The 27,612-nt window shown below is 52.3% G+C and overlaps 1 protein-coding gene across 1 annotated transcript in view; it reads left to right on the top strand.

The window, feature by feature from the left end:
- The window catches only part of CATSPERD (catsper channel auxiliary subunit delta), a 37,581-nt gene that overhangs the window by 6,968 nt on the left and 3,001 nt on the right, over positions 1-27,612 (top strand). Inside the window, exons 6-19 of the mRNA XM_004688868.1 lie at positions 4,367-4,434; positions 6,764-6,877; positions 8,395-8,478; positions 10,228-10,378; positions 11,490-11,585; positions 15,904-15,986; positions 17,028-17,204; positions 18,588-18,701; positions 19,195-19,284; positions 19,986-20,044; positions 21,842-21,920; positions 23,283-23,335; positions 24,821-24,895; positions 25,639-25,767. Of these exons, the coding sequence (XP_004688925.1) occupies positions 4,367-4,434; positions 6,764-6,877; positions 8,395-8,478; positions 10,228-10,378; positions 11,490-11,585; positions 15,904-15,986; positions 17,028-17,204; positions 18,588-18,701; positions 19,195-19,284; positions 19,986-20,044; positions 21,842-21,920; positions 23,283-23,335; positions 24,821-24,895; positions 25,639-25,767 (1,372 nt within the window). The remainder of the gene's footprint in view (positions 1-4,366; positions 4,435-6,763; positions 6,878-8,394; positions 8,479-10,227; positions 10,379-11,489; positions 11,586-15,903; positions 15,987-17,027; positions 17,205-18,587; positions 18,702-19,194; positions 19,285-19,985; positions 20,045-21,841; positions 21,921-23,282; positions 23,336-24,820; positions 24,896-25,638; positions 25,768-27,612) is intronic.

Genomic DNA, 27,612 nt, shown 5'->3' with positions numbered 1-27,612 from the left:
CTGCTTTTGGAAATACAAACTATATTGCTACATGGCTATCAGGCCCCAGACATTAATCATGCCTTTGCAATTCAGATAAAAATTGGCCCAATTTCCATTCCCTGGGGTAGGAATCTAGTGTTTTCCTTAGGGATTATAGTTGGAAGTCAAGAAAACCTAGTTTGACTAATTGAAGTAAAGGAGAGACATGAGCAGGATTTGCAAGGAGTTAGAAATTGCTGCCTGTTGACTTCTCTGTTGGGGAGGGATATACTGAGTCTCACACAGGTTCGCGTGTTGCTAATGACAGGAACAGTTTTGAGAAGTGGGTCCAGAGGCAATTTTGTAGGTGTGTAATGTCACAGAAGGCAGTTACACAAATCTTGATTTTAGCCTACAGCACAACTAAATCATACGGTACAGCCTGACAGGGCCACTGCTGTGTGTGCCGCCTGTCACTGACAGGGCAACACCGAGCAACGACTGTACTTCCTGCAACAGAAGTGACGGTCAGTTTTATGAAGAGAGCGAAAGAGAGCACTGATGTAAGATGCAAGGCGGGAGACATTAACTTTAGAAAAGAATGTTACAGCTGTGATTAGAACGGAACCTTCTCTTTGCCTGAAGAGGGGAGGACGGTGAGAGGTCAGCGCGAGGTTTCTCGACCTCGGCATTCCTGACAGGTTTCTCGACCTCGGCATTCCTGACAGTGCTGTGTCACTGTGGGGCTGCTCCAGGCTGGGGGGAGGGGGCGTTGAGGAGCATGCCAGGAAGATTCCCTCCCACCCCCCCCCCCCCCGCCATACTCTTGGAAATAAGAATGTCCTGAGATATTGCCCAGTACATTCTGGGGGGTAAAATCCCCTCAGATGAGAAACACCCAGTTGGTAAATCTCCACTTGGCAATTTGTTGTATTTTGCTTCACTTGTACAGTAAGTTCTCACTTAAAGTCATCAATAAGTTCTTGGAGGGATCCTCCCTGGTGGCACAAGGGGTTGAGTTGCAGCACTATGAAGATATTAGCAACCACTGCAGCACAAGTTTGATCCCCGGCCAGGGGCTGACCCACATGGCGCAGCAGACCTCTCCTCTCCAGCCCACTGCTCCTATCAGTGTGTTTCAGTAGATCCAACTGGTCAGCTCCCCACTGTCTCTGGTGACTCCTCTCACATCCCTGCGCCTCTGGCCTGCACCCCAGTTCTTATATGCATAAATAAAAGAGAAATTTCTTGGAAATTGACTTGAAGCAAAAACAATGTATAATGAAACCAGATTTACCACAGGCTCACCGATGGAAACCAGAGTTAAGTTTCTAGCACATATTTCAGGTCACCAAAAATATCACCCAAACCTCTAAATAAACTCCTAAACCACTTCTAATATCCAACAATCATCCTGATTCACTCATTTTCCACCCAGCTATTCCAGCTCAGGACCTCAGGGGCCAGAGCCCATCCTGGCAGCTGCGAACACAGTGGGCACCTAACTGTGGACCGAGCCCTCAGGCCACCTGTGCACTTAGGCCGGCACCCCAGACACGCCAGTGAACCTCTGGACGTTCCCCAGAGGGAACGTGCCGACGCCACACCATGGCGGCTGGCTGGGAAGCCATTGTTTCTTTTCTCATCCGTGTTAATAACGAAGCGGGGCGACGTTATTCAAGGATGTTCTGAATTAGTTGTTTTGCTGCGACTGTGGTGGATGAGGTGGTGCCTTACCCCCTTCACACAGAGCCTGCCTGCCAGGTGTGTCAAACTCTGCTGGGGAATTGACTGCTCTCATCAGGGTGTGATGATGACGCTTCTGGCTGAAGTGTGGATACTGTCAGTCCATGTGTGGGGACGTGCTGTTTTGGGTCTAAAAATGGCTGGGAACATTCGCTTGGGTCTCAGTGAACTTCCCATAGACATTTTCCCCTTACGTCACTATTAAGACTGGACCTGCCTCTAGGGTTCTTATTGTGACTGTAAGGTGCCCTTCAGCAATGACCATCAGGACACTTGGGAGACAACAGAGGTTAATTACATGTAAGACCTGGAATTTACGCAGCATACTTGGGCCACAGGTAGCGAGTGGGGCCCCTCTATTACTGTGGGGGGTCTGGTGTTTCACAGGCACATTCTCTGCTGGTGAGTGTAAATCATAACAGTGGAATTTAAAATGTGGGAATAAAGAAAGGAAGCAGGTCAGTCCCAACCGGCCAGTTACCTGAGCCAACCAGGGCCTATAAACAGGCCTTCCAGACCGCAGTGTGGCTCTCATCCGGCCACGTGAGTGGCAGCCCATGTCTGGGCTGGGCCTCCTGAAGGTGGACGCCTCCCCAGCAAAACTTGGTTCAGGTACCTGCATTACCAAGAGGAAAGTCAACTGTCAGGGTTTACCTCACTTATGTGTAACACTGGGTCCAGTCTCGGAACCACCTTGTCAATTTGTCACACGCAAACCCAGTACACATCGGAATCTAAGGGGAATAGTCCTACTCTTCAGAGAACTTCCACCTACAGCTAAACTGCCCTCACTCCCGCTCCTCTCCTGATGTTCCAGATCAATTTTTTTCTCTCTCTCAGTTCATGATTTTCTTTGAGGCAAGGGAGCATAAATTTGCATAAATCTCACATTCGATTGTATAATTAAGAAGTACTTAGCATATTTACAAGGTGGTATAACTATTACCCCATCACCCTAAAAAGAAGCCCATCCACACTAACTACTCACTCTATTCCTTCTCCTCCAGCTCCTAACAACAATTAGTCCATATTTTGTCTGTTGATTTGCTTGTTCTGGACATTTTCTGAAGTCACACAATGGTATTTTCTGTCTGGCTTCTCTTGCTGAGTATCATGTTTTGTTTTTTATAATCTTTTTGTTTAATATTTATTTTATTCACTTATGCATATAAGAACTGGGGTGCAGGCCAGAGGTGCAGGGAGTGAGAGGACTCACCAGAGACAGAGTGGGGAGCAGAACAGGCAGATCCACTGAAAAACACTGCTGAGGGGAGCAGCAGGGAAACAGGAGAGGTCTGCTGCGCCCTGTGGGTCACTCCCTGGCCAGGGATCGAACTCAGGCTGCAGTGGCTGCTAATAGCTTCATAGTGCTTTGCTTAAACCCCTTGCGCCACCAGGGAGGCCAGCACCATGTTTTTAAGGTCCATCTAGCCTGTGTCAGAACTTCACTCTCTTTTCTGGCCGAATGACATTCCAGTGTATGGATGTAACACTTGTTACTTCATTCATCAGCTTCTGGACATTTAAATTGTTTCCCTGTTTTGGCCATTGTAAATTGTGCTTCTGTGAACATTGTGTACAAGTTTTTGTGTGGACTTGTGTTTTCAATCGTCCTGGGGAGAGACTTAGGCATGGAGTTGCTGAGTTACATGGAAACTCCATATCTAGTTAATTAAGTAACCATCAGGGATTTTTACACTCTAAGTCAATCTGGTCTTGTCCTCTCCATTAACTTCTTGAGTAGCATCCAAAGAGCTAATTCCCCAGCCTCCTCCCTCGGGCCAGAGTGTCACCGTTTACTCGCTATGTGACCCGACTGCACTAGCAACCACTTACTTCTCCTCCGCACGTTGGGCACACACGTAGCCTGAGTCACTCCTTTACGGCTGAGGCCACCTTCGTTTATAGTCACTCACCTGGTGGTGAGTTTTTCTGCTTTTGGATTGCTTGTAGTTTTATTGTGAGTTACTATGAATATGAAGCATATGTACAAATATCTCTTTGAGCCTCTGCTCTTAATTTTGGGGGTATGTGCCAAAATAAATGAATAATTTTGGGGCACTAGGGACCGTATGGCCCTTCTGTTTTCTGGCCCTCTGCACGGTCTCCCACACTGCCTGCGCCATGCTACGTGCCCAGGAGCTGTGCACAGGGCTCTCTCTTCTCCACGTGCTCACCGACACTTGTTTCCGTTTCTTTGCTAGCAGCCTTCTCACGGGTGTGGGGGTTCTCAGGAGGCTCAACATTGTGTTTCCCTAATGGCCAGTGACACTGAGCATCTGTCTGCACATGCGCTTGTTATCATGTGTGAATTTCCTTTGGAAAAGGTTTTTGCTTTTAAAATAGCAACAAATTATTCCTTGCTAAGAGAAGTGAGCCTTTTCTGCAATTTTGGCGGGGCTTCTACAAAACCAGCGGTTCTCAAACTGATCGTTTTGCCAATCTGGACGTATTTGTGGGTGCATAGTAAGACGGAAGACTACTCCTGGCACGCAGTCCGGAGAGGCAGGTGCACAGGGCGGCCCCCGCCCCAGCGTGCCCTGACCCCCAGTGTGCGTCATGCCAAGGCCGGCGAGCCTGGCTCTAGCCAGCCTTCTCACTCAGCTACAGGAAATTCATGTAGCTAAACTCACGTAGTTAAATGAGCTTTTCCTTTCAGGTATACGACACCCTGTTTCACATATTTCTGGTGACAACTGTTGTTACAGTGGACAGCACTTTTGCTTGGTGAGTACAGCATGTTGCCCTTCACTGTTTTACTCTGCTCTGTAATCATGAATAAAAACAAGGACAGTAGATGTCTTTGGGGTTGGGCCGTAGGCAGTGTCATCTCCCCAGGATTCAGAAGAGGACCTGAGAAAAGAGAGGAACCCTGGAGTTTGCCGACTGACAAACTATCACTATATCCATGGTCCTTTATTTTTTTAATGTAATAGTTTATTTTTACATCATTTTGTTCCTTTTTCCATCTCAGTTGTCATCCCCCTGGGCTTCCTATCACCAAATCACCCATGTGCCATCACCATAGTCCCATGTACTTCCACCCCCCCGCCGCCATTTTTTATCCCATTTCCCATTCCACCCCCAAGGTCCTTTTTTTAACTTGTAAGTTTAAAAAAATCAGAAAGTCTACAGGATGTCAAAAAAATATATAGTACTCAGGCCCACATCCCTCTACCCAGCTGCCCACAGTGGTGACACCTGCAAAACTCTAATATGGTCGTGAGTCACTAGTGTCAGAGAAATGTGTCAGTAGGCAATTTCATAGTGAGTGAACATCACAGGGGTAATTACACAGACCATATGGCACAGCCTCTGTGCACTTAGGATAGATGGTAGAGGTCAATGCCACCACCATTATATATCTGGCCTAGCAATGACCAAAACACCTTTTTTTTTTTTTTTTTTTTAAGATTTATCCGTTTATGCACACAAGAGGTGCCGGGTGGGTGGTGAAAGACTTCACAAGAGACAGAGTGGGGAGCAGAACAGGCAGAAGTACACTGCTGAGGGGAGCAGCGGGCGGGTCAGGAGAGGCCTGCCGCGCCTTGTGGGTCACCTCCCTGGCTGGGGATTGAACTCATGCTGCAGTGCTGTGGATAGCTTCATAGTGCTGCTTGTTAACTCACTGTGCCACCAGGGAGGGCCCAACCAAAACATCTTTTAGGGGCACATATACTAAACCCAGCAAACTGATGTGGATACACGTGTTTCCCCAGAGCTATCTGTAACTCCATCCCTCAGCCCCGGTGACATCAATCTAACATCATATGTTGTGCCAACCTTCTGACTAGCCCTTCTCAGCAGAATTCTCTGAAGAGGCATCTCATTTGTTGTTGATATCTCCAGCTTATTCATTTCATTCGGCAATAGTCCATGGTGTGGATTTGCCAAATCCGCATTTTGAGCATTACAAGTAAAGCTGCTGTGAGCGTTTATGTACAAATTTTCATGTGGCTGTAAGTTTTCACTTTTCTGGGACACCCTTAACATCTCTTCTGTTTATGTCCTTTTTTAAAAAAATGGGGATATAGGCCTTCTCTGGTGGCGCAACAGGTTAAAGCACAGCACTGCAAGCCAGCTGCAGCTGCTACAGAGCAAGTTCGATTCCTGGCCTCAGAGGTGACCCACAGGGCGTGTCTCCCCGCTGCTCCCCTCAGCAGTGTACTTTGTTAATCTGCCTGTTCTGTTTCCCACTTTGTCTCCAATGAATCTTCTCACTGCCCTGCACCTCTGGTCTGTCCCTCAGTTCTGTATGAATAAACAAATAAATCTTAAAAAAATAAACTCATGTGTCCCTTAACAACATGTTGCATATAAACAGAATCACCCCAGGAGGCGCCCTATCTCGCCGAGGTGTCCGGGCTGTGCCATTGTCCTCACATTGCACCATGGCAGAGTGACTGTCACGGACATACAAAACTGCGGCGTTGGTGACAGTGATTTGATTTGATACTTTTATATATTACAACAGGATGACCACGGTAGCCTTAGTTAATGCCTCCATCACCACACCGAATTACCATTTCCTTACCAGTGCCCACAAGTGCATCTTTGTGGGAACAATTAAGATCTAGACTCTTAGCAACTTTGAGGTTTCTAATGTTGTGTGTCTGTCATCACTATGCTATGCATTAGATCTCCAGAACCTGTTATCTACTAGTTGAAGGTTTGTAGCTTAAAACAGCATCTCCACTGTCTTTCCTTTTTTTTTCTTTCAATATAAATACTAGCTGTTGTATTTTACATCTTTTAAAAAATATTTATTTATTTATGTATGCAAGAATTGGGGTGTAGGCCAGAGGTGTGGGGAGTAAGAAGATTCACCAGAGACAGAGTGGGGAGCAGGACAGGCAGATTGATGAAGTCCACTGCTGAGGGGAGCAGCGGGCGGGTCAGGAGAGGTCTGCTACGCTCTGTGGATCACCTCCGGGGCTGGGGATGGAACTTGCATTGAAGCAGCTGTGGCCAGCCTGTAGTGCTGTGTCCAAAACAGTTGCACCACCAGGGAGGACCTCTTTTTAAGAGATCACTTTATGGATGTGTTCTTTTCAAGGATATAAATGATGTGGTGTTTGCTTATTTGCTTGGAGAGAAAATATTAAAGGCCAATATATACATCTCAGCTACTCAGGGATATGGATTCCAGAAGATACCCAATGAAATACAGGTATGTCCAATTTGGTAAAGTGAACATTGAAAAAAAAAAACATAGTTTTATGGGGTTGGAGTAACTGTCTGTCAAAATCAGGTAAGTAAGGGCTTTTCTTTCTTTAAGAGCCCAACTGACGAGGAGGGTAGCAACAATTCCAGGTGAGAGAATTGTCTTAGGGGGACTAGGAAATTAGATAAGGGGACAAAAAGCCCTGAATCATAGCCCCACCAAGGGAGCACTGTAAAAGCAGGTGCTACACAAAACGCTACATTGATGTAAAAATAACCAGTTGGTTCCTGACCACTGTGAGCCTCTGACCTCCAGAACCTGTGGGTGTCGTGCGTGTGTGTGTGAGAGAGAGAGACAGAGAGAGACAGAGAGAGAGTGAGAGAGAAAGAGATGGTCAGAGAGAGAAAGAGATAGTCAGAGAGAGAGGGTCAGAGAGAATGAGCTCTCTGGCCTCGCTAATCCCATCTGAGGGCATTGCTCACAGGACCAATCCAAACTAGCCACCCCCCAAAGTCCCGTCTCCAAACACCATTCCACTGGGGAGCTGCAACAACTATTCAGGAAACACGCCACCCCCCAGCTCTCAGGCTGAAATCTTAGTGCCTGCTATGATGGTATTAGAAGTGGTGCCCACGGGCTCCTCAAACCCCGAGGTTGCAGCCCTCATGGGTGGGACGAGTGTCTTTATCAGAGCTGCTAGCTCGGTTGCCGTGAGGACCCCACAGGAAGGCCACAACCCAGAAGAGGGTCCTCATTTAACCCTGCCGGCACCGCAGCCTCCCGAACTGTGAGCAACTGCTGTCATTTGTAAGCCACCCAGCCTGTGGCATTTCGTCACAGCAGCCGGAATGGACTAACTCAGGGGCTGGGACTGCACAGCCAGGCGTCACTTAACACCAGGGCTGTGTCCTGAGAAACGCCGGTTGAGGCAGACGGCCAGTGTGGAGAGTTATAGACGGGACAGCCCGCTACGCACCAGGGCCGGAGGAGCGGGGCGTGTCGTCACTCGGACGTGGAGCTCATCGTTGAGCATGTGTCGTCGTGGGTGTGACTACATAGGACTTTGGGGGGCAATGTAGTCCACAGAACTGTATATTGGGGAGCCGCCTCCCGCCCCCAAATAACAGGTTTAAATAAGGTAGTGCCTTTCTCTCCCCCTGGAGATAGCAGCCGGGTGGCCACGCGACCTGCCCGTTATCCCGAGTTGGAGGTCGTGGCCTCACGGTCCAGCATGGCTGCTGCGCACGCTTCCTGCTGGCCCGAAACCAGGCAAAGGAATGCAGGCAGGAACGAAGCAAACAGGCGCAGGTTTCTAGCAGTCCGCAGCCTCGAGCGCTTTCTCCGACACCCAAACAAAGCTGTCTTGAATCAGGCTCTGCTCTAGAAGCTGCATTTCCATAGAGGTAGATGGTGTTAGAAAAAGACTTCGTCTTCATTTTGACTCGGTAGATAATGTGGGGTTATGTTCAGAACAAAACATGCTTTTAAGTTAGTCAAATGTGATATTCTTACCTGTTTTGCAGGAAGAAAAATTGGGGTCTGTGGGCGGGATCTTCTACTTCCACTCCTTGTCACAGATTGGGCTGCTGTTTGTAGAACAAGGGAAGGTAAGTAGCTCGGCACCCGCATGGCAAATTGACCTTGGCCCAAACCTGTTTTTGTTAAAACTCACAGCCTTAGACTTTCCTGTCTGAAACCATCTAGCTTTCCATTCCCTTGCTCGGGTGTACTTACATATCCAGTATTCTGCCCAGCCCCTCTTTCCTTCCCCCTCCTCCTCCTCCCTCCCTCTCTTCCTGTGTAGCCCCACCCATCAGCTCATCCATCTGCCTACCCACCCACCCACCATTCATGCATAGGCTGTCCTCTCCCTCCCCGGCCCTCTCCCTTCCCCATACCCTCAGCAGTCTGTACCCCAGCTGAGCCTCGGGGTACAATATAACTTGTAGGGCATAGCTCCTTAATAGCGCACAGATCATTTTAAATGCTTCGTGTCAAACCAGCTGTCAGTCCGAGGGGGCTGAGGGAGAGGGAAGAGGCACTAGTCTGTGCACATTACACTGGAAGGGAAAACATTCAGTCAGGAAAAAAAATACAGTCAGTACCCCAGTATTCAAAAATTGAGTGGGATACATAGCTCTGGATTTTGGGGCGGCCCCCCAGCAGGAAGCTTCTGGAAGCTGCCTGATAGTGGTCCCCTGGTTGGGCTGGCCTCCTTCCTGCTGAGCAAGAGCTGTCATGGCCTGGGCACGCAGATGCCCGCCACACCGGGAGCCCAGGCACTCGGCGGCTGAAACGCCCAGCCCGTGCCCACGCCTTGCTGATTCCCCGCTGCCCGCTGGCATCGTGAGGCCACCTGGCAGGGATCCATCCAAGGTGAAAGCGGCCCTCCTCCCCCAGATTCCGCTGCAGCCCCGCACCCCGGTTTCTGGGTTTCTGACGTACAGCGCCCTCGTGAGGCGCAGGCACCTGCCGGCCACGCTCTCGGCGCACTTGCGTTCTGAGCTCAGGCGTCCTTGTTCCACGCCTCTTTCTCTGTTCTCAGCTCTCCCAGCAGGGGCGCCAGGCCGCCTTTTGGAGAGAGAGGCGACTTGGCAGGCACTTCTCTCCATGGCTCAGTACCCGCACCTGGGTTTACGCAGCACTCGGGACCTGGCGCTCAGCGCTCAGTATTCTCTGCGCCTGTGCCTCGGCCTCCTCCCCCAGCCCAGGAAGGGGCCTTTGGCCCAGGGTCCTCCCCAGGGAGCGGAGCGCCACTCCTGTGCTGCTCCCGTGGCCCACCTGCTGGTGTCACCATCCGTGTGGCAGGCCAGAGCCCTGGAGGCAGCTCTGGCTCCCGCCAGTCTCTTGCTTGCCCACTGCAGTTGAGTGGTTAAAGCCTGAGCAAGCACTTGCTCCATTGGTTGTTGCCCCGTGGGCTACTCAGGCTGAGGGCGCCTCTCTGGGTCTGCAGTGCCCTCCGGCCAGCATGGTGGGCTGAGCAGGGCTGCCGACCTCCCCCCCTCCCCCACCGCGCGGCCTCCCAGCACATTGCATGCCGAAGTCTGGCTGTCCGGTGGGGCTGGCCGGGTCCACATTTAGCAGCCTATGCACAGTCCAGTCCAGTGCCGTGGCACGCTGGGCAATGTCCCTGACACCCACCTGCTCCATGCCAGCAGCCCCAGTCGTGACAATGCACGTCCTCAGACGTGGCTCACCGTCCTCTGGGGGAAAACCACACCCCTGTTGACAACCAATAGCTAGATGAGAAAGTTTGAATAACCAAGACTGTGGACCCTGAGGTGTTCCTTCGCCCCACAATTACTGGCTCGGTGATTGCTCTTATGACTCAAGATTTATTAGTCTTTCTTTCTCAGGCCATGTTTGGCTACTCTGACTACCCCCTGAACCGCAGTTACGGGGTGCCCTTTGACTACAACGAGACCCTCAACATCCTCCTCACCCCCGGCCAGAGAGGCATTCTCGTCCTCTGGTCTCAGAAGAGCCTGATGGTCTCCCGGAATGCAGGTGAGCGGGGGCCCGGGCATGGCCTCCCTCTTGTCTCCCCAACGCAAGTGGACAGTGATGACAAGCCAGCTTCCCTTCACAGTCCTCACGGGTCCTCCCTATCTCCTGCCTTACGGAATCTCCAGGGCCCTGTAGTCAGGTTCTGAAAGTCTGTGGACACTCGGGCGAGATCAGGTACATTCCGGGGCAAGTACCGCTGCAGGAAGTCACTGGACAGTCAGGACAGAGAGTCCAGATCTCCAGTCCAGGAGCTTCAGATCTTGTTTGGGGGGAAAGGTCAGGTACTCCAGAAGGAGGGCAGGGCCAGCTGCCTGAACCTCCTCTGGGCCGGAGCAATATGGGGAGACGGTCCAGCACCCCCAGCCTGCCTTATGGAAGAAGTCTGGTGATGCCCTGGCTAGGAGCAACCGTCCCCCTGGCGGGCATACGGCGAGGAGCAGAGCGAAGGGCAGCTCTCCCGAAGGCGGGAGCACTCGGGAGCACTGTGCAGGTTTGGCCACGAGTGTGGCCACAGCCATAGCTACTCCCAGCACCAGGCGGGCCCCTGACCTCGGCTGCTTCCCCCAGTGCATGGAAAGGGCTGGGAGCTGCTCACTCATTGGGGAACCCACCCCAGAAAGAGCTGTGCCTCGTTCCTCACACACTCGCCGTCCAGTCGTGTGGTGTTTGACAATTTCTCTGGTCCGCGTGGGCTCTCCACTGTGGCCCCAGGAGGCTCCACCACTGAGCCGGGCGTGTTGGCACAGCACATCTAGGTGTGGTGTCTGCACAAGGACACGGTCCCCCAGCCACGCACTTCTTGGGGTGTGCCCATCGCTAGGCGGTGCACAGCTAGAAAGTGAGACACTCTGTCAGGATCATGTCTCCAAAAGGCGAAAAGGGCTTTCTCTCATAAACTCCACAGCCACTCCTCACGCTTTTTGTGCTGAAGCGGCTCAGGGCAGCTGCATCCTCTTAACCCTAAGCGAATTCCTTAGGGTGATTTCCGCTGTGTTTCAGGGCGGTGCTTTCCTCGCAGTTATCCGAGTGACGGGACACAGCCTGCGTCTCACGTGAGGCCCCCTCTCCGGCTCGGGCCTCGGTCCTCACAATTCTGCCTGTTGTCTCCCAGGTCAGCTCGTCAGCCCCGTCTGGATACAGGAAAGACCCGGCCGCTCCTTCTACTCCACCTTTGAAGCCAACATCACCATCCACAATGTTGCCGCCAGTGCGTGCCTGACCTGCGGGTAGCTTTCTAGAAGAATTTTATACCTGGCTTCTTAAGCCAGCCTGCCCTACACACAACACAAAACACATTCTGGGAGGCTTGAGGCAACAAAAGCCGTGTCAGCGAGGAATAGGGAACGTTGTCATAGGCCCCACAGTGGAGATGCAGGACAACACATGTCTCTCAGGTCTGGAGGACAGACGCCTGAAATCCAAGAGTTTCCAGGCCTGTGCTGGAAGCCCAGCGCAGGATATACCTCAGGCCTCTCCCCTGGGCCTACTGAGGGCTGCCCACTCCCTGTGTCTCCACCATCCTCTGTGGGTGGTCCGGGTTGCCTCCTTTATAGGGACACGGCACAGATTGGGTTGGGACCACCATAATGACAATCGTAGCCTGACACTTCTGGAAAGACCATTTCCCATCAAGGTCACACCCTGAGGTTCTGGGGGTTAGGGCTCTAGCTCATCTTTCTGGGAGGGACACAGTTCAGTCCATAGAAGGTGGCATCCTTGGAATTTGTTTGCTGACAAATTGGTTTTCCTGAACAACTTTGGTCAGCACAGGCAAAATTCACCAGTATCACTTTTCACCTGACTTTAATTCTAGTTTGGAAACTGAGGCAAGTGGAGCAGTAAACGGTAGGCTCAAGTGCCTTTTAAGAATCAGTCTTTCCCTTGATCATTTTGCTGTAACTACTGTGTCCATTTTTCTATTTAAAATTATTTTTCAATTATAGAAGTGACTACCATAAAATTGGCTTTATAATTATGCCAGTGATGCCTGGTCCTTTGAAGTTTTTCTTAAATTACAATGCAATCAAAGTCCCTGTGACCAGCTCTCCACATCCAAGCTTCTCTGCAGCTTTCCTAGGGGGTAGCAACTGTTCGGAATGCCAGCTAGTAGGGAGACTCACAGTGTATATTAAATGGGAATCTGCTGAAAATGTGTAACATTATCTATATAGGTCTTTTTATTTTTTACATACATGGTGTCCTATTACTGCCATGTATCACTTCACGATAGAGGTAGGTTCTGGAAATATGTCAGTGGGTGACCTTGTGAGAAGGCCAGAGCCTTCTTTATGTGGAAGGACATAAACCCAGGTGGTTCGGCCCTCCACACCGGGGCTATGTGGTGCAGCTGCCTGTGCAGCCTGTGGGGACCCCTGTTGTAGATCTCGTCTGTTCTTGACTGAAATGTCCTCAGGTGACACGGGGCTGCACGGGGAGAGCCACTCTGCTGTGGGTCACTTGCATTGCTCATCACTCCTGTTACTTTGTGCTGAGAACATTTAACATGAGCTCCACCTTTTAACAAGTTCCCAAGTGCACAGAGCAGCACCACTGTAGGCACGTGTTGTACAGCATCGTCTAGGATGTATTCATCTAGGAAGCACGACTGGACATTGTTATCAGTGACTAGCAACTCCCTTCCCCCTCCCCACCCTTGGCACCTACTCTATTCTCTGCTTCTAAGAGTTTGACAGTTTAGATTCTGTTTATAAGTGGAATCACACAGTGTGTGCGCCTGGCTTGTTTCACGGAGCATAATGTCCTCAGGGTTCACCTGTCTTGTTCCATGGTGGGGTTCCTCCTGCTTCAGGGCTGAATAATATTCCATGGCTGAATAATCATACACGATGTTTTCTTGCTCCATTCACCTGTCAGTAGACATGCGGGTTCTTTCCAGGTCTTGGCTTTGTGAATAGTGCTCAAAGGAACATGAGGGGGGGAATTAAATCAACACTCATGAGGATGACCGTGCCACCTAATTATGGTCCAGTCAACCAAGCAATATACAAGGGTGGCCCCAGTGGCCCCAACACACAGCCTAGGTGTCCAGTGGACTACATCTGGGCGAGTGGAATCACCTTCTCCAATGGGCACATGGCAAGAGTCACGCAGCCTGGTGTTCTGTTTGAGTAGCCCAAATAAGCAAGGAGGGAGAGTAAGCAGATGAATTATTTTCTTGGCTACAGCTTTTTGAAACATAATTCCTATGCCATAAAATTAATTTGTAAGTGTATGGTTCAGTGGTTTTTAGTAGATGCAAAGAGTTGTGCAATCATCACCATCACTGACAGTAGAGCAGTCTCATCACCCCAACAAGAGATCCGTATCATTTTCCTACCTCTCCACAGTCCCCCACTCCTCCCAGTCATTTCCTGTCTCTGTAGAACCGGCACTTCCAGACACACAGACACAAGGAACTATACAATATGTGGCCTTTCGCGAATGGTCTTTGACTTAAAGTTCCCCAGGGTCGCTTATGTGGCAGCACGTGTTAGCTCTTCCAGTCTGAATAACACCCCATTGTGTGGGTATTTGTTTATGCATTTGTTTAGCCATTGCTTCTGATGGACATTTTTTTTTAAAAATTTATTTATTCATACAGAACTGGGGTACAGGCCAGAGATGCAGAGGGTGAGAGGATTCACCAGAGACAGAGAGGGGAGCAGAACAGGCAGATCGATGAAGTACACTGCTGAGGGGAGCAGCAGGCGGGCCAGGAGAGGTCTGCCGCACCATGTGGTCACCTCCGGGGCAGGCGGGAATCGAACTCATGTGGAAGAGGCTTAAGCTTCTTTGTGCTGTGCTTTAACCCGCTGCACCACCAGGGAGGGCCCTTGATGGACATTTTTTCCCCCTACATTGGGGTTGTTATGAATCATGCTGCTATGAGCGTTCACATACAAGTTTATTTATGCCTATATAACTGGGGTTCAGGCCAGAGGTGTGGGGGTGAGAGGATTCATCAGAGACAGGTGGGGAACAGAACAGGCAACTGATGAAGTCCACTGCTGAGGGGAGCAGTGGGGAGACAGGAGAGGTCTGCTGCGCCCTCCCTGGCTGGGGATCAAATGTAGGCTGCAGTGGCTGCAGATGGCTTTATGGTGTTGAGCTTTAACCCGCTGCGCCACCAGGGAGAGCCCTGGTCCTGGTTTTGTTTTGGTTTTTGATTTAGGACAACTTCATTTTCTTTCATACTGCCAACGTTTGGCCAGTGTTTGATTCTGCTTCCCGGGCGCAGTGCCGTAGCTGCCCACCAGCACAGCTCCCGTGATCCATCCCACAGGCCCTCTGCTCCTCCTGCCTCTGCCCTGGCCCTTCCCGCTCCCCCGCCCTTTGCCTGGGACCTGTGGTCAGCTTGCAAGTTTTGTCTTTTCTCTGATTCTTTGTTTGGTTTCTCTCAGAATACCACTGCATTCTGCATGTAAGTGAAATCATCTGGTATTTACTTTTTCCTTCTGACTGATTTTGCGTAGCTGCCCCTCCCAGCGCCATCCAAGTTGTTGGAAATGTCTTGAGTTTATCTTTTGTGTGTGTGTATATATATATATATATACCGCATCTTGTTCCATCCATCTGTTTTCGGGCGGGGAGGTTGTTTCTGTATCTTGGCTATTATGAATAGTGCTGCAATAAACATAGGCTTGTGGGTTCTTTCCAAGTGAGGGTTTTTGTCCTTTGGTAGATTCCTAGGAGTGGAAGAAGCAGATCATATGGCTGATTCATATTTCGTGTTTTGAGGAACTACCACACAGCTTCCCATGGTGGCTGGACCAGTTTACACTCCCATCAGCCAGCCAATTGCAGTCATGTACATGGAAAGAAAGGGAAAAACTAAGTTGTAGAGCAATTTAAAGAGTTCCAGAATATGATCCCCCAATATGTAAAACTACTGGAAAGGATGTTCATTAAAGTATTAACAGTGGTTACTTATTTCAGGAGTCCGCAAACTATGGTCTGTGGGTCACTTATTTTTGTTAGTGAAGTTTTATAGAAACACACTCATGGGCCCTCCCTGGTGGTACAGCGGGTTAAAGCATAACACTGTGAAACCATCCACAGCCACTGCAGCACAGGTTCGATCCCTGGCCAGGGAGGAGATCCGCACCGCACAGCAGACCTCTCCTGACCTGCCCACTGCTCCCCTCAGTAGTTTCAGTAAATCTGCCTGTTCTGCTCCCCACTCGGTCTCTAGTGAATCCTCTCACCACCCCTGCAACTCTGGCCTGCCTGTACCCCAGTTCTGTGTGCATAAATAAATAAACCTTTAAAAAAATAAGCACACTTATGCCCATTCGGTTATGTGTTATCCTGTATGTGCTTTCACAGAGGTGAATAGTTACAACAGCCATCACATGACTGACAAGGCAGAAAATATTTTCTGGTCCTTTGCAGAAATTTGCTGATGCCTCGTCTATGTGATGGAATTTGGGGCAATTTATTTTGTACTTCAACTTTTTAGATGTTTAGTGTTTTTATCCACTGAAACAACACTTGTTTCAATTTTTGTCTTGTTTGGTTTTTCCTAGATGAAAACGAACTGGCAGTATTAACTCAGGAAAATCAATTGTTTTATGGCAGCCTGGGAATCCTGCCGAGTCCTCTAATCAAAGTAGGTAAAAATCAAGGCAGGATTATTCCCATTCGGTAAGGAATAAATGGTATTGTTCCCAAACTTCCAACCTTCTTTCTGAAGGCCAGAAATAACTCTAGTTCTCAAAGTAGTAGTAACATTTTAATAGTAATAAGTTAACATTACCTTAAAGTTAAATTAGTAATGTAAATGTAATATTTAGTAATGTTAACAGTAGTCATAATTTTAACATTTATTGAAGTCACAACAGCAACTAAAACCTAGCACATAGAATCTGCAAGTGTTAATTTAAGTGCCATCTATCTGTTACTTTACGGGAACCCCCCCCCCACCGTCATCGGAGAACCCTTGTTGTCCACATTTGACAGATGAAAAAACGAACGCGCAGGGTGGTCAGGTCACCTGCCCAAGGTTCCAGAGGTCGGAAACAGGGATGATCTCGCATCATGGTGCACATTGCGCGTACACTGACATACCTCATTCTATTTCGTTCTTACAACAACCCATGAAGGAGATAATGTTGTCTGCCTCCCGGAAGTGGGGAAACTGAAGCCCACGTCTCTCTCTTTCCAGCGGCCCCTGGCTCATTAGCCACTGGGCCAGAGACGCCCACCGGTGTGCTGACTGCTTCTCTGTGTGTGTGACCCCGAGCTCTGCAGCACCTCGCTGGTGACAGAGGCTGGCAACAGAGCGGGCACCACCCTGGGTGCGGGCGCAGGCACGGAGCTCTCTCTGTGAAACCTTAACTCTGACTTTCCTCTGACAAGTGTGTTTTCAGAGCGCCATAGCTTTTGTTTAACTCTCCGAAAAGATCCATGAGTTGTGAATAAGTAAGGAATTCTTCCCTCTCTGATGAGGGGAAATTACTGGGCTTCCAGCACTAATTTAATGACCATGGACTGACAGAGCCTGAAAAGTAGGTGTCTCAATCAGTGCACTTGTGACTTTGACTTGTGGGGCGGAAGTGTCTAACTTCTTTAAATCTGAATCATAAAATACATTTTAAATCTTAAGCAAAGAATCAGGATAATCTGATCACATCAATTGTTTTTCTCTTAGTTTTCAGACCAAAACATCTGGAATCAAGAGTCCACTCTGATGTTCACTGACGTGGGGAAGCTGGAAATACTGACCCCAATTTCTGATCAGCTGTTTGCAATGTTTGATTTCCAGAAGTGCCCCATGAACATTCAGGGGATTCTCATGAGCCCCCAACTCAGAAATGAAGTTTGTGATGTACGTGCTGATGATTATTTAAATCAATGTTCTAGTCACTCTTCTGTAAAAAGACAAGTTCCAATAACCCAGAGTTCAGCACCTGCTGCCACCCTATATGGGCTGCCAGAAAAAGTATCAGCTACGCAGTGATAGCTGAATTTCAGCTAGATTAACTCCAACAACCAGCCTCCAGAGGTCCGAAAGGTTGCCACCCTCATCTTGAACCACTTCATGTCCCTTATTTCAAAAAGAAGCCTTTACTTTTATTACACACTTTTTGGAGTGAGGAAATCAACCAAGCCTCAAACTGGTCCAAAAGTGACTAAAGTAAGAAGCAGTTAGCAGATCTACTTTCCTTTTCAAGTAGTCTAGGCCAGTGAAATGTTATGGCCCCTAGTGATTTATTTCTAAGCGCCTCCGGAGAGGAGATTCAATTGCAGTCGAGATATCCACCAAGCTGTGGGAATGCGCCTTAACCTGGCTAAGCAGAATGATTAAAGGGGGTGGGGAGAGGGAATGAACGAAATGCGAAAATGTATGTGCATCGATTTGGACACATTATTCTGCAAGTGATAGAAAATGCAAATCCGATGGACTTAAGTCAGAAAAGCAACTGTTACTCACCGAGGCAAGAGCCCAAAGGGAGACTTCAGATGAGACTTGCTCGTAACCCCCCACGCCAGCCTTCCTCTGCACCGGTGGGTGCCTCGCTTCATCCGGAAGCTCCGTCTAGCTGCCTCTGGGAAGCTCCTGGCTCTCACACTGTGGTGGCCAGAGGACAGCCAGTGCTAGAACTGGCACCGGCACACGGCGCCAGGGGCCACGGAACGGGTCTCTTGCCACAGATTCGCAGAAGTCGGGGGGGGGGGGGAAATCCCGTCAGTCTCAGCCCATCTCATTGGCTCAGAGAGCGTGACACGCACACGCCAGCTCAGTCACGTGGCGGGGACGAGCCAATCAGCGCTCGCCCGTGGACAGCAGGTGGGGCTAATCCCTCCTGCGCACTGTCCGAGGGTCATGCAAAGTGGTGATTGCCCAAGGAGCCGGCTCACTTTGCAAGGGCCCTAGCTTCGGATGGAGATAGGGCACTCTCTTTTCTAGGTGCCTCCAGAATCCCTCTTCCCTAGCTCTTGGCAACCACAATGGCATTTCTTTAAAACTAACTTTTTCAATTTTGTCAAGATATAATTGACACGTTACATTGTAGTACCCTCAGGTGTAAGGCATAACGTATTTGATATATGAATATATGGCAAAATGATGATACTCCAGTAAGCTTAACTAATATCCATCACCACGCAGTCGGCCGGGGTGGTCCCAGGCAGGGCGGAGGCACTGCCCTTCCCACGTGGGGACAGGGGTGGATTTTACTCACTGCATTCTCTTTGCTTTTCTACCTAGATAGAACTTCTGCAAGGAGAATTCGAAAATAAAATGTTCACCATTGACATGAACAGCAAGTTGGAACTGACGGCCCTCATGATACCCCGGCCGGGCAAATCCCCCGCCCCTCTGGTAAAGGCTTCTCCTTACCTGTTCACCAAGGCGTCCCGCCCGCCACTCCCACTTCTGGGAACCCCCGGCTTCCTGGGGAGGCTGTGATGGTCCGGAGAGGGCTCCCTGGCGCTTACGGCAAGGGAGGAACCTGAGAAACAGTGGGTGTTCCTGGGCCTGAAGCCCCAGGCTCGGCCTGGACCCTCAGGTGCAAGTAATAAGGTGAAACTGGCCCAGAGATTAGTGTAAGAATGGGGGGGGGCACATCCAATCCCCCAACACAGCCCGGCTCCAGCTGGGTGGGGTCTCCCCTCCAGGCTGCCCCCGCAGGGTGGGCCCCAGGAACAAACAGGTCTGGGCTTGCGTCTGCGGTGCCAGATTCAGCAGCCACCCGCGAGGCTGAGGCACATAGGAGCACTTCTGGCCGCCGCACTTGCAGACCACCCTCAGCTCTAGTCTGCAGGCGCACTGAGGCTGGCTGGCACACAGTGACACCCTGCCCACCCCACCCCAGGCAGTGGTGAGCAACCCCCACTCCCTGGGGCTGGACAGCCTCATCTACGAGGATGGCTACACCTACGACGGGAACACCAAGTACAGACTGGTAGGTGGAGGCCCTGCGCCAGGCCCAGCTCAGCGTCAGAGGGCCAGGGGCCGTGGCCTCACCGTGGCCTCTGTCCTGGCCTTCGGCCTCCTTCCCTTCCTTGTGCCATCTGCACCGGGCGTAGGAGCCCTTGCCCTGCCCACCCCAAGCGGCTGCAGCCACACAAGTGACATCGCCAAGGTGTCCCACAGGAGAGGCGTGGGCGACGTGAGCGGGGACCCCGCCAGCCCGGGGAGGGCTCGAGCCTGGGTTTGTTGGGTAAACTGACGCATGGGACGGAGGCAAAGCAGGTGAGAGCAGGGGAGGGGCGTGACCGAACGTGGGTCTGAGGGCTCCACGGGGTGAACAACCCAGACACAAGGGGGCCGCTCACGGCCCTGAGTCCGGACTTGCCCCAGGCCCGAGGCCCCTGGCAACGCACTCTTTGGCCCGTCCTCGTCACATCACAGCTAAGTGAGGGGAACAAAGTCACCTCAGTGGGGCTCCCCAAGACAGACCGAGAGAGGAGATGGGGCTCAGGGTGACCATCTCCTTGAGCTTCCAGAATCCTGTGATGGACAGGGGGACTAGAACTAAGGAGGCCAGTTTGGGGGCCACTTCTTCCAACCACCTGAGCCTACCCCCGCCAGCTCTCCCCGAAGCCCGACCTGGGGACCGCCCCAGACTGTCCCCAGTCAGAGCAGATGTTTTCAACTCCACAGAATATTTCTCTGCGGCAGCAGCACCATTGGGGCAGGACTGACCCCAACTTCACCTCCAGGTACGGTGTCACCTGGGAGGTGGCAGGTGGCCCCAGGATGTTTGTGGGGTCTGTGTGCCTTTCACAGCAGTGTCATTACGTGGCACATGCCTGCAGCCCTTCCCAGGGACTGGGGCAGGCGTTGGATGATAAAAGTCAGCACAGAATGGCCAACACCGGTCCACAGGCCGGGGAAAGTTCCAGGGCCTTTGAGAGTCCATTGGGGCTGGGGGGCATCCGGACGGTACAGGGAGTCTGCTCAGGAGGTCAGTGCCACATGACCTGAGCGGCATTAACAAGGAGGGGCCTCCCTGGTGGCACAGAAGTTTGCAGCACAGACTGTGAAGCCGGCCGCAGCCACTGCAGCTCCAGTTTGATCCCCGGCCAGGGAGGGACCCACAGGGCGCAGCAGACCTCTCCTGTCTCCCCGCTGCTCCCCTCAGCCACCTGTTCTGCTCCCCACTCTGTCTCTGGTGAATCCTTTCACTGTCCCTGCACCTCTGGCCTGTACCCCAGTTCAGAATGCATGAATAAATAAAAATCTTTTAAAAAAAAAAAAAAGGAAAAGAAAAACAAGCTGGAAGGAAAGGTGTCCAGGAAGGAAGGGGAGGCGGGGCAGAGACCCTGCGGCAGGAGGGGATGCAAACCAGGCACTTGTGTCAATAAAAGTAGAACTCAACAACCAAAGGAGACCAGAAACCACACCAATACGAAATTCCCCTTCACCTGGAAATGTAAAAACCCATGTAGGAAAGACTTTGTGAAATACAATTAAAATAAACTAAGAAAATTTGCATCCCAAGCACTTTAATTATTGGGGGCGGGGGGGGGGGGCCGAAGGTGAGGAATGGACTGAAGACAAATGAAGTAAAAACGGAGACACAGCGGGAAGAGCAAAAGGGAAGGGAGCAGAGGGGGTCATGAGGACACAGCCTGAAGCCACTAGGGAACAAAAGGCACTTTGAAATGTCAAAAGGAAAAGTAAGGCTGATTCCAGCCCGTGTAAGATAAAACCCTATAATCCTGACGAGGATCAAAAGATAATTAAGCAAAAGGAAAAGGAAGGTAAAGATTAGGCTACAGAAGCTATTGAAAATGAGAAAACATGCAGATAGGTGACGATAAAATTGAGCATGGAGGGAGGGGGCATTTTTTATTTTATCTTATTGTTTTTTAGAGATTTATTTATTTATGCACACAAGAACCGGGGTACAGGCCAGGGGTACGGAGGTGAGAGGACTCACCAGACACAGAGTGGGGAGCAGAACAGGCAGATGGACTGAAACACACTGCTGAGGGGAGCAGCGGGGAGACAGGAGAAGTCTGCTGGGCCCTGTGGGTCCCTCCCTGGCCGGGGATTGAACTGGTGCTGCGGTGGCTGCCACAGCTTCATAGTGCTGCGCTGTAACCTGTTACACCACTTGTGAGGGCCCTGGAGGGGGAAATTTATAGATATATATATATAGTATATATATAATACTTTATTTTCCCATCATCTTGTGCATTTTTCCATCTCAGTTGCAATCCCCTTGGGCTTCCCATCACCAAATCACCCATGTGCCATCACCATAACCCAGTGCATTTCCCTCCCCTGGAGGGGGAAATTTAAAAAAATTGAGTACCAGACATTCTTCTCAATATATCAGATGTAAATTAACAAAGCTGGTAGAAGAGACAGAAACTCGAGGGGAGGCAGGACCAGCACGTGGGAGCAGAGGCTTTACGTTAATGTTCTGGGAGTGGGCGGACGGATGGGTGGATGAGTTCACTTTTTACTGGGCACCGGTAGCGGTAACACTCACCTCCGTTGCCTTGCAGCATAAGGAGACCCACAATGTCCACCATAACTGTGGACATAGCCAACAAGGACATTACATGTGTGGACCTCAAGCCTCTGGTACGTCCCAGACTTCTGGTGTCCCGTGTTCTTTGTCACTGTGCTGAGACGAGCGCAGATCTCAGTTGGCCTTTCCCTGAGTTCAGAATCTGGAAATGCGATTGATCCTGTCCCAGTTGCCGAGGCCCCTGGCTCCCCTCGTCACTATCCCCCAGGGCTGCCCTGATGCCCCAGCATCTGGGGGTCCCAGTCCCACTCCTTACTGGGCATCTACAGACCAGCTTCTGCTCCACTCAGATAACAGCACCCCTTGATGTCCGCAAAAGATAACCCGCCCCCACCCACACACACACGAACTCCGACATACAGTGTTCAGAATGGTGTCATTCACGATGGCCAAAAAAAGCGGAAGGAGGCTACATGTCCATCGACAGCTAAACAGATAAACAAACTGTGGGTCATCCCCACACGGAACAGCATTCGGGCTGGAAGAGGAAGGAAATCCTGGCGCAGGCTACAGCGGGGGTGAGACCCGAGGCCACTCTACTCAGGAAATGTGCCAGACGCGAGACACAGGCTGTGAGCTCCCCTCGGGGATCAGCCAGAGAGGTGGACCTAGCGGGAGGAGCCGGCTGAGGGTGTGGAGTGGGAACAGGATTCCAGTCTGGGAAGATGAGGAAGTTCTGGGGAGGGCGGGTGCGGCTGGCCACAAGAGCCGTTGTGCTGAGGCCACTGAGTGTGCGCTCACGTGGCTGAGCACGCCCATGTGTTGTGGATTTTACTCCAGTTTTAAAAACCGATAGAAACCTTGTGTATTTGTCCTACTACAAAGCTGTTTCCAACACCAAGTCTCTGTCCTATGGTTTCTGAGCGAAAACAGCTGTTCTCAGTTCACTGACACATTTCGTGGCCTGAAGCCAGCTCACCTGTGGAAGGGGTTTAGGCTCCTTCCGTTCCGTGGGCATCACGGATGGCGCCGCCGCTGTGGCGGCGCGTGGCCGGTGCGTGGACGCGTGTGGTGTCTGTCGGCTGCTGCCGAGGGAACATCGCACCGCCTGAGGAACGTGTGCCTCAGGCCCCAGGCGCCCGGTCCTCGTCCCCTCTCCTCTTCGCTCCCTCTTCGTGGCACTCATTCATCCAGCCCTTCCACCCCTCGCCCCTCGTGCCCAGCACCGTGCTGAGTTGCGGTCCCTTTGCAGCACTAAGAGGCGGGCTGGTGATGGGGTGACCTAGCAGCACCCCACAGCCCCTCAGGCTCTCGGGGCACAGGCCCGATGGCACCAGCCATGCTGACCTTGCGCCCCAGGCTCCTGGCAGCCGTGTGGGCAGCCAGGGCGGAGTGTGCCCCTGCGGGTTTTCAGCACACTGGGCCACGGTCGCCTTGCCTGGCCCGACTGGCTCCCCTGTGTCTCTCCTCTGCAGTCGGCCATCATCTCAGTCGGGTGTGACTTGGAGAAAAAGATCATCGTGCAGAAGTAAGCATGTTGCCTTTGGGGTGGAGGGGGGCGGCGGATGGCTTGGTCGCAGGTGGGCACAGCTGAGGGTGGGCATCGCCCCCTGGCCGCGCGTCGCTGTACGTCTGGTTCCTGCGTCACTGACAGTTCAGTCATCCTACTAGCAGGCTGTTTGGAGCTTCTGGCAGACGGCCTCCCTCCCTCCACCTATCTGGTGATGCCTCCTTCCCGCCCTCCTCCCTCATCATTTGCCTCTTGGATCTCTTCCTTTCCATCCCCTAATTGCTCATTTTAATTAAAATCATGCAGGGGGTTTAAATCCTGGTTTAAATTCTGGCAGAAAATTCTGGGGAATTTTGCCTTTCAGTACCCATAGTTATCCCAGGCAGCTGCAGCCAGGAGACTCCAAAAAAAGAAAAGGAATTGCCCCCATCAGGCAGCCACACGTGCTAAGTTATGGTACCCACCAGCGGCAGGGCGCCCTGTGGACGAGGCCTTGTGACGGCCCGGGGGCTCTGGTACACTGAGGAGCTGAGGAAGCCTGTCCTGCTGGCCTGGCACGAACACAACGTGGCCAGTCGCCTAGCCACAGGGGCAGCAGATGCGTGGCCAGCTCCTGCCCTACATAGCCCCTACTGTGCCCCTGCCTGGGTAAGGCTGGGCCTGCCCCGAGAGCCCCACAGTCACCTGAGGGGAAGGCCAAGGTCTTCTCATGCTCCCACCTGGAGCTGGTGATGGCGACCCCTTCTCTGGCGCCACCTTGCAGAGCAGAGGCCTAAGAATAAAGCACTGGGTGGGGAAACGGAGCATGGTGTTTGACACAGCCGTGACAGTGAAGACGGCCGAGGCCGTGAACGGACAATATGAGTGTGACGTGACGGGACAGATGCCCAAGAACACAGACGCCATGAGCCAGTTGGCAAAAGGAGCCTCATTGCCCAGGGAGGCAGGGGGCACGGTCTGACGGAAACGGAGGAGTCACCTCCAAGTCGACACCCCACCCAGATTTAGCCTCCAAAACCACTTTCCAGGACAAGGAATCGGGGCTCTTTGGGGAAGCGGCTGATTTTAGGTGTGACAGGAAGATATAGGATGAGCTAGGAGCTTCTTGGGAAATCAGTGAATAAAAAAGAAATGGCTCAGAAAACCAAACTCATAGGGGTATAGAAGGTCAAAGGAAAAAACTGAGTTCGGGGCCCTCCCTGGTGGCGCAGCTGGTTGAAGCACAGCACTGAGAAGCTAAAGCCACTGCAGCATGAGTTCGATCCCCGCCTGCCCCGGAGGTGACCACATGGCGTGGCAGACCTCTGCTGACCCGCCCGCTGCTCCCCTCATCAATCTGCCTGTCCTGCTCCCCACTCTGTCTCCAGTGAATCATCTCACTGTACCTGCACCTCTGGCCTGTACCCCAGTTCTGTGTGCATAAATAAATAAATCTTAAAAAAAAAAAACACTGAGCTCAGTGTGCCGTCAGGAGAGGTTCTCACCATCCTCTGTTGTTTGCAGCAAAGTCTCGGCCTGCTACAAAGGCATCCTCGATCCTGTGGCCCTTCAGGACAATTACTCCTACGTCATCGAGAAGTGAGCCCGGGATGGCCTTGCTCTCCCCCTCGCCACCATTTGGCGCCGTGTGCCAAAGGCGCATAAGAATGGTTTTCTAGTTGCATCTGGTCAGTGGGGACTGGAGCGGGTAGGGGACTGCTGACCTTCGGATAGTCAGTGATTTCGCAGAGGGCCAGCCCCACCCCCAGCACACCCCCACCCCTGGGAAGGTCACATCTGGCTGGTGGACTTAGCGGGGTGCATCACTGAGGTGGGAGGGCAGGCAGAGGAAGCAGCTTTAGGCAGCGTGGCAGTCCTAGGTGCCACTCCCAGGCAGGCAATGGGGCTCGGCCCTTCTGGGCACCGGCCACGAGAGCCCCTCCTGGGGCAAGTTCACAGCAGCAGGCTGCAGCCCCAGGAACATTCCCAGCAGACTCCCTGCTTGCTCTGGGGGGCAGGCGCTGGTCAGTCTTTTTCTCTATTGAGACCTTCAACTTCACCCACATTTGGAAGGGTAATTTGCTTACTCCAGAGTCCACCAATGCCAATGGTAATCTCAACCACCAAAAACACCCTCACAGAAAGTTCCAGAATAAGGTTTGGCAATGCACGTGGGCAGCAAGGTCCCCCCAAGTGGACCCCCAACGTTAACGACCATGGAGGGGAGATCCCAGTTTCGTTCTGAGCGTCCCCAGATGCCGCTCCTCTGTAGAGACCCAGGCCAGGGACATCTGGGGTACCTGAAGGCAGCTCACCCCACCCTGCTCCCTGCTCCTCCACAGGGAAGCCTATGACCCCGACTTTAAAGGACAGAAGGCCTCCCAGGACTTGGTGGTGACTTACCGCTACGAGAAGCTGGGGTGCCCTCTCCTGGTCTACTACGACTCTCTGTGGAAGCCCGTGGTGGAGCTGTAAGTCCCGGGGGGTCCCGGGGGTGGCGGCCTGGCCCCCCCTTATCTGCAGACCTCTCCACATGCAAAGGCTCTGCCCCAGGTGTCTCCTCCGCGAGAACACCAGGCCGGCCTCCTCCCTCTCTAGCTCTCAGCCCCCACAGCCCTCCCTTCCCCTCCCCCATGCAGGCTGTGGGGCCTGGGGGGACCCACACTTAAAGGTAGACTGTCCCCCAGTCCTAGAGGCCAGGGTCCACGGTCAAGGTGTGGAGTTGGTTGCCCTGGGAGTTCCCTCTCCAGCTAGCCGGTGTCGTCTTGCCTCTCTTGGGTTCGGACACCCAAAGACCTCTGCCATCTCCCTACGGCCGGGACCTCACCCACGCGCCCTCGCCTAACCCTCCCTCCTTAAAGATGCCGTCTCCAAATAGAGGGTTAGGGCTCCGGCTCAGAAATCTGGGGAGACGCAGTCTGGCCCCTTCTGGCGGATTCTGCCGGCTGCTTTCACTGTGTCCGCAGCCACGGCCACATGTCAGGTCTGCAGCTATGTGGCAAGTGCCACTGCCCCGGGCCCCTCGGGGCCAGAGTCCCGACCCCACAAGAGCCCCAGGCCAGCTCTGCCCAGAGTTCTGTCTGTGGTGAGGGAAATGTCCCTCAAATCCGCGTGGTCCAATCCGGCGACCACAAGTACGTGCGTCACAGAGCGCTTGAAACGTGGCCAGTGCACCCGAAAAGCTGGCTTTTCGATTTTGTTTAATTAGAATTAATCTATATAAGCAGAATTAGGCCAGAGGCTCAGTTCTGTGCCTGCCACATTCTCAAACTAGATAGGTGTTGACTGATGGTGGGAATCGGCTTATACGTGAATAACTTTTTTAAAGATGTATTTATTTATGCACACAGAACTGGGGTACAGGCCAGAGGTGCAGGGGTAAGAGGCTTCACCAGAGACAGAGCCGGCAGAAGGCAGCTGTACTAACATACTAACATACATGCTGAGGGGAGCAGAGGGGAGACAGGAGAGGTCTGCTGCGGCCTGTGGGTCCCCCCCCCCCCCCCCCCCGGCCGGGGATCGAACTTGCACTGCAGTGGCTGGTGATAGCGTCACAGTGCTGCGCTTTAACATTCTGTGCCACCAGGGAGGGCCCGAGGTGACTTTATTTCTGCCCCTCAATCCCCTCCTCTCTCCACCACAGCGTCACCCACTCACAGGCTATGGTGAGCACAGAATGAGCATAAAGGACTTGAGCTTTCTGACTTCGCACATGGCTGTGGCCACATAAAGCCATCTGGGGGTGCCAGGGGAAGGGTAGGCAGGGCGCACTGTGCTGTTCGCAGCATCTTGTAATCAAAACTGTGTCAAAACAGAAAGACAGTCAAACCAAAATCTCAGCACAGGGTAAAGGTCTGACCGGGCAGCTGACCTCAGGACACAGTCCTGCAGGCCACGGGCCAGCCGGGGTGTGGTGCCGAGGAAGGAAGTTGGTGCGAAGGGTAAGACGGGTTTCGGAGCTGGCCCAGTGCCGGGCGGCCGTCAGTGCGGCGGCTGAGGGAGAGGCTTCTGGAAGCGAGGCCCGAGCCGCCCTTCCGCCGGGCTTCATGAACACGCCAGGCGTCTGCGCTCGCTGCTGTCAGTGTGAACCAGATTCCGTTTCTCTGGGAGCAGCTGTTCTCCACCTTGGCACGTTCACACCTGTGCATATGCACACACCCTCACGCAGACACACAGGCCCGCGCACATACCCACCCACCTGCCTGCCGTGCGCGCCCCCACGAACGCACGTCCCCACCCACCTGCCTGCCGTGCGCGCCCCCAAGAACGCACGTCCCCACCCACCTGCCTGCCGTGCGCGCCCCCAAGAACGCACG

Source organism: Condylura cristata, unplaced genomic scaffold, assembly GCF_000260355.1.
Source record: "Condylura cristata isolate star-nosed mole 26May11 unplaced genomic scaffold, ConCri1.0 scaffold00025, whole genome shotgun sequence".
In the NCBI taxonomy this organism is placed as follows: domain Eukaryota; kingdom Metazoa; phylum Chordata; class Mammalia; order Eulipotyphla; family Talpidae; genus Condylura; species Condylura cristata.
This window is presented reverse-complemented; position numbering and strand designations above follow the sequence as displayed.